This window comes from Jatropha curcas, chromosome 6, assembly GCF_041381405.1.
Source record: "Jatropha curcas cultivar XTBG-Jc1 chromosome 6, XTBG_Jcur_1.0, whole genome shotgun sequence".
Classification (NCBI taxonomy): Eukaryota; Viridiplantae; Streptophyta; class Magnoliopsida; order Malpighiales; family Euphorbiaceae; genus Jatropha; species Jatropha curcas.
This window is the reverse complement of record NC_143156.1, coordinates 30,518,076-30,529,111: the sequence shown is the minus strand read 5'-3', so window position 1 is coordinate 30,529,111 and position 11,036 is coordinate 30,518,076. Positions and strand designations below refer to the sequence as shown.

Here is an 11,036-nt window from a genome sequence, read left to right as displayed (position 1 = left end):
AATTTTGATAGAAAATTTGCTTGTCTATTCCCACAAGCTGATTGGGTTTAAATAGACTGAAGTATCCACAAATTTGGGAATAAATTCCTAAATTACAGCCCTAATTGATGCCCATTGTCTTCTAATTATGGCTGGCAATTACAGCCTTAATTGGCTCTCTAATTGATGCCTAATATCTCTCCTAATTGATGCCCATTGTCTCCTAATATGGTTGACATTTACAGCCTGAATTAGCTCCCTAATTGATGCCTAATTTATCTCCTAATTGATGGTTATTTACAGCTATCTTACAACAGTATAGTCAATTAATTACAATAGTATACTAACATTATACTAACAAATATAACCAACCAACCGAAAATGGCTGCAACTCTAGTTCTTGAGTCATTATGTTATATTAATTTCAATAAGTTTCATATGGTGAAATGCTATTTAACATGATTAGAATGCAAATCTTGTCAAAGAAAAACGAACCTGAATATCTGGAAGATCCACACGCATGAATGGATTTGTCTCCAATTCGTCCTCAATAGTTGAGGGAATGGTGGGGAGCCCTTCTTGCCGCTGTTGCTGAGCCCATGATAGCTTCTGCTGTATCTTCACGTTTTCTGGTTCAACTGTCAGAGCAAATTGCAAGTTCTTGACTGTGTACTGGAGAAACAGGATAAAAGATGTTAGATTGACATCTACATAAGAGAAGCAAAGATACAAACCAAGACAAGAACAAAAAACACTCCTATTTCTAGTGAAGATCAGAAATTTAGTTCTTTTGAGAATCATCTTCCAAGAGCTAGAATGACAACTATGAAATGATTAAATATAATGTTCCAATGCAAACTAGGTTCAACTAGCCATTATATCACTCCCATATCCAGATTAGTAATACATCATATTGATGAATTTTCACAGTGCTGGAGGCAAATTGCCTCTTTTTGCTATTACATTTTCCACTCACACATCAGCCAACAGCACAGAATAAGCTAATGCAACAACCTCTTATAAATCCTCCATGATCCTTAAAAATGCTTCAAAATTGGTTTGGTAAATTATCCTTCTTTTTTCCTCCTCTTTTGTTGAACATTTTAAATCACTCAGCATCATGATAAACTTCCAATGGATAAGGAAAACCATAGCAAAAACCATATGGTAAAATAGGGGAAGATCAGAATTGCAGTAATATAAAAATAAACTGATATATGAATGAGGTTCTACATACTTCTGAAATAAATTGATAGAGAGAACGTTCTATCTTTTCATCCATGTAAGAAAATGAAAAACAAACACTTGAAAAATCATTACCTCATGGCCACAGTAGACCCGAGTAGGCTTTGGCAATGAACCCAATGTAAGACAAAGTGATTGATACATCTGTTCTGCTGTGCCTTCAAAAAATTTCCCACAACCAGCAATAAACTGCACATCAAATAAGCTATAAGTGTTAATTGCTTAAACTGTATTATTAGAATGAACATTTTTAAAGGGGTGATCTAGGCGGATTAAACTACAGATGGCTTGAGAATACAGCATGGAGAAAAGTTGCATACTGCAAGTTCATATCCTACATATCCTGTCAGATGAATCAAGTATCGAGAGCAGAAGAAATATCCCTTGCAAAAGCAAACGCATTTCATATTGCCAACCAAAAAAAAAAAAAACAATAAAAGGAAGAGAGAGAAAAGCCACGGCAATTCATGTTGCAACCAAAACACAAATTCATGTTAGGTATTTGACAAAAGCTTGTTTACATGAAAAATAAGATCATCTGTCTGAACTTACTAGGGTGTCACCAGTGAAAACTGCAGGATCCTCTCCCTCATTGCCACTCGCATAGTAACTTATGTGACCTTTGGTATGACTGAAATAGGAAGTGAAAAGGATAAAAACAAATGTCATAGCCGGGTAAAAAGGAAATAAAGAACAAAGCTAGAATTCTAACAAATAACAAGTTCACAGAGACTGAGGTGGCCATTTCCATGTGTTGTGCAAGCGAAATGCACATGAAATATTAAGTCACAAAGGCTACAACTACCAGTCTTTATGCCTCAAGCTAGTGCACTAAACACTAGTAAAGGACATATAAAAATCAAACTGTTTTTGACTCTTAAGTTTCCTCACAACAGCTAACTATAGAAAAGTCCCTCTCTTTTGGCAAGGAATTTTATAAAAGGCAAAGCTTGCAAGGGGTAGTGGTAACGTCGGGAGGGCAAGCAGAGCATAAAAGGCATACCAAGGAGTGTGAAGAGCTAAAATATTGGTAGTAGACCCAAGAGTGATTTTATCACCGTTGTCCAATTTACGGGTACAACCCTTGACATTGTCGATGGAACCACCACAGACCTCAATCCCAGGCACCCGCTGCTTCATCGTCTCATTACCCCCAGCATGATCCCTATCATACATATATAAAAACTTGTAAACACCGAAATTGCAACGTTCTTGGTATAACAGATGTTAACATTCATCAAGTACCATCAGAAACCAATTAATCGAACTAAAATTGGAGCTTTACCAGTGATGATGAGTGGTAAGAACAAACTTGAGATTGACACCGTGCTGATTGGCGGTTTGAAGAATCTTATCGGGCTCAACAGGATCCACCACTGCTGCTTCTTTAGTGCCCTCATCGATGATTCTGCGCAAAAATAAAATAAAACCCAATTCAAACAAATATCATTTGTCAAATAATACTTAAATAGAAATTCACTCACAGGTATGCGTAGTTATCTTCCAAGCAAGGGATATGAAATATTTTCATCTTTCCTTGGAATTCACAGCTTCACAGAGTCATAAAAGAGTTTCAAATTATAAAACAGAAGGTATAGCCACTTAGAAATGGGATTGATCGGCATCCGTTTGGTTGCCATGTATAGCAAGAGGTCAATACACGTGGCCCGCCCATGTTAAGACAGTACAACGACATCGTTTTGGTTAAGTCTCTGGCACTTTCTACTTCTCTCTCGGCAAGAAAGCAACTCCCAGTCCCAGAGAAGAAAATAATAAAAGAATCAGTCACTCAAAACAAGCACATATTGCCCAGAAACAAAGCTCCAAAAGCTTCACCTGTTCGTCTTTTCTTTTTATTGCACAATCGCAAGCCTAGAAAACTAGAAAATTCATAAAAATGGATTTTAGGTGAGTGACTTTGGCTGATGAGACTATCAATGGAAAGACCTGCCTTCCAAAATCCATTACGAGGTTTAGAAGAACTGCCTCAAAGCTCTGCTCTGACTCTTCCTCGGCCCTCTTGTCGGCATTTACACGAAAGTGATTAGCCAGTTATTTATCAATCACTTTTACTTAAAGAAGCAAAGCTGCTTGCTTTTTGTTTTCCAGCTTGCAAATTTTGCCTCTTTGATTTTAATGTCTTGCGCAAATAATAGTCTTTTCATAAAAGAATTTGTAAACACAACAGATAATGTCCAGTATTACAAGGAAAGAAAGAGGGAAGTTGGCTCTCCGGTGTTGAGAAAATCTCATACATTAGTACCTGGCTGAAAGTCTGCAAACCTGTTCAAGGTTGTGGGTCATTACATGATCGAAATGCTCTGTATTTTGAATGATTCTGCTGTGGAGGACGATCCAGAACAAATACTTCTCTCCTTCTACGACTCACTCCGCTGAGTGAGCTTATCTTGTCTTTTCTTCTCTTGTCTGATTCCTTTTCTCGATCATCTAAAACTTCCTCTTCACCCTTCAATGGTCTTTTTTTTTTTTTGTTTTTTTCACGTTGTACCTCAGCAATAACAATCTGTCAACTATTTTTCCCTATCAAAACTTTAGAAACTCAAATGAACATTAATCCCTGTTTATCCGTTGTTTGCTTCTCCTTTACAAAGAGCAATAATGGGGTCGATGTTAAGATTCCGATTTTGGGCTTGGAATGATACCCAGTTACCCAACACAAAATGCCAGGCCCAGGAGACATAGGGTTTTAGACGAGATTGATCTGTTTTATTTAATTTATAGTAAGAAATTTGTTTCAAGAGGCCTTCGTGACCGCTGGTGTTATTCTCCTCTTTCCCTGTAATACTCAAGGTGCCAAAGCTCACAATGGGGAGAAGTAAGTCGATTATTTCTTCTCAACTTTTGATTTGTTTCGATAACTATGTGAAAAGACATCCATGTTTTGATAATTACTGTCTTCTTTTAATTATTGTTATGGACAAATTATATGCTTAGATGGATGAATAGTCTCCGAGTAAGAATGTCCTAGGACCAGGATATTTAATTGTTTCTTGAGTTTATGAGTATCCAAATCCAAACCATTAGAACGTAGTCAGAAAATTGTCGAATCTCATACTTCACGTGGGAATAATAATCACTTCGAGTTTCTTGTATATTCCTGTTCCGATATCTGAATAATGCATAATTAGGAGACAATCTAATGTTTAGTGGTTGTTTTTTCCCCCTCTTGCGAATAAGAAATACCAACAATAGTTTCATATTTATTGTTAACTTTTTGCTATATATAATATTTTTCCTCTTCGAGGTGGTGAACTAAGTGTCTGGCTCAAAAATTTTATTTCTTGTTCTTACCGCTTTTGCTGTCTTTTTGTAAACAGCATTTCAAATTCACAAATCTAAATTTTTGATTATGAACTCTGAAAATACATGGAATACATTATGAATCCTGTAATCTGAATGGCTGGGATCCTGGAAAGAAATTGTTTTTATTGGACTTCTCATCTGACTTTATGATTTACTGGTATTTTAATGCATTGCATCCCTTTAATAGGACCAGCAAGGTGTTATAGGCAAATCAAGAACAAGCCATACCCCAAATCAAGGTATTGCCGTGGTGTCCCTGATCCAAAAATCAGAATTTATGATGTTGGGATGAAGAAGAAAGGTGTTGATGAGTTCCCTTTCTGTGTACACCTTGTGAGTTGGGAGAAGGAAAATGTCTCAAGTGAGGCACTAGAAGCTGCTCGTATTGCCTGCAATAAGTACATGACCAAACATGCTGGAAAGGATGCATTCCATTTGAGAGTGAGGGTGCACCCATTCCATGTTCTGAGGATTAATAAGATGCTTTCGTGTGCTGGAGCTGACAGGCTTCAGACTGGGATGAGGGGTGCATTTGGAAAACCACAAGGGACATGTGCCAGAGTGAACATTGGTCAGGTTCTCCTTTCTGTTCGCTGCAAAGACAGTAACAGCCAGCATGCACAAGAGGCCCTGCGCCGTGCTAAATTCAAGTTTCCTGGTCGTCAAAAGATTATTGTTAGCCGGAAATGGTATGCATTATTTTCTTACAGTCTGCTACAAATATCTGAACAAAAACTTTCAGATGACTCCATATACCGCATATATAAAATCTTATGTGTAGGTCATCATAATTAAACAGTAGAACTTGGTCCAGCATTCATCCTATGGGCTTCGTTTGTGTTCTTGTGGTGTGATTCTTTTTTTTTTTTTTTTTGTTTTTTTTTTTTTTTTGGGGGGGGGGGGGGGGGGGGGGTGGGAAGGTGAGGGAGTGGGCATGTATAAGTCTAAATGTTTGGTGAACAATTGTTAGTAGCAATGAACATTTAGATGCACATGATCTGGTTTTCAGGTCTTTCTCATGCTTGTCTTGCCTATCTTTCTGGCAGGATTTACTTCTCATATCATAGGAGGCAATTTTAAATCTCATTAACTACTGTTTCTGATTGTCTATCTTAGGGGCTTTACCAAGTTCAGCCGTGCTGATTATCTGAAATGGAGGTCAGAGAACAAGATTATGCCAGATGGTGTCAATGCAAAGGTATTTTATGATTGTAGAAGCATTTGGGTTCCTTGAAACTAAAAATTAAATTTCTGTATTGGTGTTATCTACCAATCTATCCGACGTTTACTGCTTTTCTGGCATTTACTTGGCTTATATTGTAATGAGGTTACTGATGCATGAGTTTTGATCTGTGACACTGCAGTTCCTTGGATGCCATGGACCGTTGGCAGATCGACATCCCGGAAGAGCCTTTTTGCCTACACCAACTGCTTAAGCCATCTGTTAGCAACCATAATGCTATATCTCAAGAGACTTGTTTAATTGACTCATTTTTCATTGTGTACTTTGGGACATGGAGTTTTTAGCCTCCTATGCACATTTTTGTTTCCTAGCTTGTTCATTGCTGTGCCTTCACATGGAAAAACAAAGTATGAGAATTTATGAGTTATAACCTTTCACATCATAGTTTGTAGTAATTTTAAGCTGCAGGTTTCAATGACTTCATTTGGACAATACATTTCAAAAAAAAAAAAAAAAACAAAAAAAAAAAAAGACATTAATACAAAAATATACTAAAGATTTGATTTGTTGAAATAGTTTGGAATTGGACAGAGCTCCTATCCCATGTTTCCAACCTATGACTACTAAATCAATGCAAGGCTACCTGATTACTGTCAATGATTAATGCAACCACTATACTTTATTACTATTTTTTTCATATTTAACAATAAATTGAAAATATATGGATTTTTATAATTTTAAATTAAATATTTTATATTGTCTTATACATTAAATTTTATAATGTTATAATCAAATAAGAAAAAAATAGTTTTTTAAACTAATTGCAAATAAAGAAAAAAAATCTTTTAAAACGCACAGGAGAAATTACTATTGCCTTTTATATTGTCGTCTTGACACCTAACAAGGAATAGATAGCAGATACCATTGACCGTGTAGAAACGGCAGCCAAAACGACATCCTTGATGTCTCGCAAGACGGTGCAGTCCTCTCTCCGTTGCTGCTCGCTAATTTGAATGATTGAATCGATGAAATTACGAATTTTGTGAGCTTGATTACCTTCCGAGGTAACCTACCAGCAACACTGCTCACCGTTCTATTCTTGTTTTAGCGTCAAATTTTCACATTGCCAACCAATTTGTGTTAATTTTGAATCTAAATTTCCGAAAACAGCCATGTCGAGACCTTCCCCAAGGATCATCCATGGACTACTCAAACTTCACTATTACCATCATATCTCTAGCTCAAATCCATTATCTGCAACATCTTCTCTCACCTCTAAAATTGGCACCTCACTCACTAGACCTTACTCAAATGGAGTCTTCAATTCCACGCCTTTAAACTCTCGAATCTACTCCAACCCGTCTTTTTTTTCAAAACCTGCTTCCCCAAATGGAGGTTTGTCTCAAGTTCTCTCATGGACAAAACCAAATTTCTCATCTTCATTGAAGACTTGCTATGGAGTGAGGCGGTTTTCTTTTAAGACTTCTTCGGATTTTGGCAAAACGGCCGGTGGGAATTTTGCAAAGAAGGTTTTTGAAAAGCCGGCTACTGCTGTTAACTCTACTTTCTCTAGGTATCGTGAGGCTATAGCACTCCAAATTGAAGCTTTTTGGAAGAGAAATGTTCTGTTTGTGCTTGGGGCTGGAGGAGTTGTAATGTGTGCTTTGATTTGGAGGATTATGTTTGGCGTTGCCAATACTTTCGTTGGCCTTTCTGAAGGCATGGCTAAATATGGCTTCCTTGCTCTTTCTTCCGCCATAGTTGCCTTTGCAGTATGTTCTTTTTTCAATCTGATTTGGACCTTATTCTATTTACTTCTTGCCAATGCATTGAGTTTGCGAGCTTATAGAAAGACATTAAATTATTGTTATAGTTTAAATTGAACCCATTTAGATAAGTACTCGCTGCAAAATTAAAATGAGCTGCTTCTTACATTAATGTTATTTCTTCAATAACATTTCTGGAACATATAGAGCCATCAAAGTGTAGTTTTTGAATAGGCATTTCATTGAACAACCTGTATTAAAAATGTCCTTTGTCTGAGGATCAATGATGATATTGGCATTTGAAGGATGAAAATAACTTATAAGTATCCCTTTTTGGCTCAGGAAATTTTGTGATGCAGAACTTTTTAATGCGTGGAAATTTGATGAAACAATAGAATAGTAAATACATGTCTTATATGCCATAAACAAGAAGGGAGGGAAGTTGGCAAATCAGTTTTCATTCATCATTGCAATTTGGGAAGCACCTTTTAATGCTTGGTGTCTAATGCCACTGGAGTCAATTGGGTCTCTTCAGGGAATGTAAAAGATGAGATTGGCAAAACTACTATCACACATGCTTCCAGGCACTTGTTACCGGCATGGTGCTAAAATGCAGATTCTGACAATAGTCGTGCATTCATGCTTCAGGATTCCAACTTCCATTTTGTTATAATTGAAATGATCAATGTTTCAACATTTTTTATAGACTTTTGGAATGTGAAATCCCTGCATTAAATGAAAAAATGGATCTTGTTGAACTGTTGCATTTTATTTGGAGCAAGTATTGTTTGAATTGTTGCTGCAGAAAAGCATGTCAAACTTACAGATTACCATTTACATGTATAATGTTTCTTCTTACTGCAGGGACTGTATATTCGCTCTAGAATCACAATCAATCCTGATAAGGTTTATAGAATGGCTATGAGGAAGCTTAATACTAATGCTGGGATTCTTGAGGTTATGGGTGCTCCTCTCACAGGCACAGAATTAAGAGCCTACGTGATGTCAGGGGGTGGAATTACTCTGAAGAAATTCAAGCCAAGGCTTAGAAGCAAACGTTGTTTTCTCATCTTCCCAATACGAGGTTCTGAGAGAAAGGGTCTGGTCAGTGTTGAAATAAAGAAGAAAAAAGGCCAGGTTTGCTTTTTGTCATGTGAATATGTTGAGTATATGATTTTTCAGTTGGTGTAAGTCCTGTGAATTGGGTTGATTTTCTTATTTTGCCTCTTTTGATATGAATTGATGGCCCTTTATTGAATTTCTTCTAAATTAATGCCTTGCTTTGTTTGAGAAAGCAAACTACGTTGCAGTAATGAGTTCTTGCTATATTCATCCTTCCCTCTCTCTCTCTCTCTCTCTCTCTCTCTCTCTCTCTCTTCAAATGATGAACTTTCCTGGAATTATTGAAGTGTTTGAGGTCATAATATGTTTTCCATGAAACAAATGGCGTAAATCCTGCAGTGAGATCACATGGTGACTTGTGAAAATAACTTATCTATGTGGTGATTCCTGGTGGCTGGTATAAGCATTTAGCCTTTTGTTGGATCTTTTTAGTCAACAATAATAGGAGTGAGAGAGAGAGAAGCTAGGTTTACTTGGGCTTGTGATCAGAAAGAATTGTCAGTATGTGTAGCCTCTGTTTTCGAATGTTGTTCTTCAAGCATGTCAGATGGGCACAATTTGCATAACAACTTTAAATTTCTGTTGCTCTATTTTAATTATGCTTGCAATTATCCTTCTATATTTTTGTGCATTTTGCAAAATACGATCCATTTGTTGCTATTGTATATTGACCAATAAGTGTTGACAGCTCATAGGAACCAAATGTCAGGAGGAGTGGAGCGTAATTGATTGTCACACACATTCCCTTCTGCTGCAGATAGAGATAATAGAACCTGCTATGATGATGCTTTGATAATAGAAACTGCTATGATGATGCTTTGATAATAGAACCTGCTATGATGATGCTTTGATAATAGAACCTGCTATGATGATGCTTTCTGTGCATAATCATTCTTGCATATGTCTAAAACGTGAACTTGCCCAAGCTTCTAGTGCATGCATCTCTTGGATTTCTTTTCATTTGATGATAATGAGATTGCATATTCATAGAGATACTTCAATGATAATATCTGATGTTATTATTTTGCTGTGCAGTATGACATGAAACTATTGGCTGTTGACATTCCTATGGCATCAGGACCTGACCAGAGATTATTTCTGATTGGAGATGAAGATGAGTACAAGATTGGTGGTGGACTAATATCTGAGCTGAGAGATCCTGTTGTGAAAGCAATGGCAGCCAAAAAGGAATTTGATGATCTTGATGAAATTGAAGAAGAAGAGGATGCTGAGAGAGAACGTCAAGAAGCAGAAAGAAAGCATCATGAGCAACTCGAAAAGCTTGAAAGAGGTGGTTCATAGCGCTAATCCAAAAGGATTTTCTCTCTCAAAAAAAAGTGTTTCTCTCCATTCTTTTATGTCTTGTTTTTCCTGGATTTTATTTTGAATAGATGCCTGAGGCTTGATTTAGTGCGCCTTGCATCTGTATCAGAGTAGAGTTTTGCAAGGTTTTTTCTTTAAACTGCTAATGTTCAGCTTCGGAAATCTCGAAAGATTAAAGTTGAGATGGTTTAATTGAAGCAATAACAAGCATACGACTGGAAGCTATGATAACTGGAAATGCAATTTTCCTGATTTGATTGGTTGCTTTATTGTATACAAGATTCCTAGCATCTCATTCTACTTCCCTTTTGAGGCAGTATTAGTATCTTTACACCAGCAACTTTTAAAGTTTTATGAATAGTCAGTCTTGTATGATGGCATGCTCTAATTCCCCTTGGAATGAAGCCTATAATAATTTCTTTTCATGGAAGAGGAGTATAGTGAGGAGTCCTAGTTCTTCAGTTTATTTCTTTCTGATTCTCTTTAACTTCTTGAATACAACTGTTGTTTTCATTTTGCATGTCTAGTTACAGCTGTGGTTTGTAAGCATGTTGCATATTCAAGTCAAGCCATATTTGCTTCATCAGAGACTGCCATCGAACCACCCTTTTTGTGCGACCGATAGGAGCAGGTTGGACGCGGTTCATGGATGGTGTGGAAGTTGGAAACACAGATACATATGATAAGCACTATGAGATTGCAAACACATGAAGCCTAGCTAAATGATATGGTTAAGCATGAAAAATTATTATTTCTTTGAAACAATTCATATATGCGCAATTTTCATTTTGGCTGAAGTGGCAAGAACAAAAAAAAATTGTTAAAATGGTTGTAGTTGCTAATTTTCTTTCATTCACTTGAGAAAGAGACTCGACAGTTTGGTGTATTTAAGATCATAGCTACCTACTGCGGCAGCCAACAATAAAAAAGAAGGCAGGATAGTGACTTGATTGAATTAGCCAACTACCATCAACAGGCTTGAATTAAAGAGTTTGGCCCCATTTTCGTTGTCTCAACAGGTCATTCTGTTGAAGTTGGATATCCTCAGTTTCAACCCATTTTATGGGGTATCTTTATACATTAGATTCCTATAC

General features: G+C 36.8%; 3 protein-coding genes across 6 annotated transcripts in view; 2 read left to right on the top strand and 1 right to left on the bottom strand.

The window, feature by feature from the left end:
• GLY2 (Metallo-hydrolase/oxidoreductase superfamily protein) overlaps window positions 1-2,892 on the bottom strand; it is an 8,089-nt gene extending 5,197 nt beyond the window's left edge. For 2 of the 4 annotated variants that reach the window (XM_089723433.1, XM_089723434.1), the window contains exons 1-6: window positions 2,709-2,892; window positions 2,510-2,632; window positions 2,228-2,389; window positions 1,777-1,855; window positions 1,300-1,413; window positions 475-651 (exon numbers count right to left, since the gene is read on the bottom strand). In XM_089723433.1, coding sequence (XP_089579559.1) covers window positions 475-651; window positions 1,300-1,413; window positions 1,777-1,855; window positions 2,228-2,389; window positions 2,510-2,632; window positions 2,709-2,755 — 702 coding nt within the window. In that variant the 5' untranslated portion in view covers window positions 2,756-2,892. Of the gene's footprint in view, window positions 1-474; window positions 652-1,299; window positions 1,414-1,776; window positions 1,856-2,227; window positions 2,390-2,509; window positions 2,633-2,708 lie in introns of those variants that run through there. The other 2 variants (XM_089723431.1, XM_089723432.1) reach the window with 1 other exon arrangement.
• Window positions 2,893-3,895: 1,003 nt separating this feature from the next.
• LOC105649152 (large ribosomal subunit protein uL16) lies at window positions 3,896-6,173 on the top strand. The gene is made up of 4 exons (XM_012235715.4): window positions 3,896-4,060; window positions 4,736-5,237; window positions 5,665-5,746; window positions 5,913-6,173. Exons 1-4 carry the CDS (start codon window positions 4,051-4,053, stop codon window positions 5,982-5,984), a joined length of 666 nt encoding a protein of 221 aa, XP_012091105.1. The 5' UTR covers window positions 3,896-4,050; the 3' UTR covers window positions 5,985-6,173.
• Window positions 6,174-6,642: 469 nt separating this feature from the next.
• On the top strand, window positions 6,643-10,246 carry LOC105649153 (uncharacterized). The gene is made up of 3 exons (XM_020685285.3): window positions 6,643-7,503; window positions 8,362-8,634; window positions 9,655-10,246. The coding sequence occupies exons 1-3, from the start codon at window positions 6,904-6,906 to the stop codon at window positions 9,919-9,921; spliced, it is 1,140 nt and encodes a 379-aa protein (XP_020540944.1). The 5' UTR covers window positions 6,643-6,903; the 3' UTR covers window positions 9,922-10,246.
• Window positions 10,247-11,036: the final 790 nt, after the last annotated feature.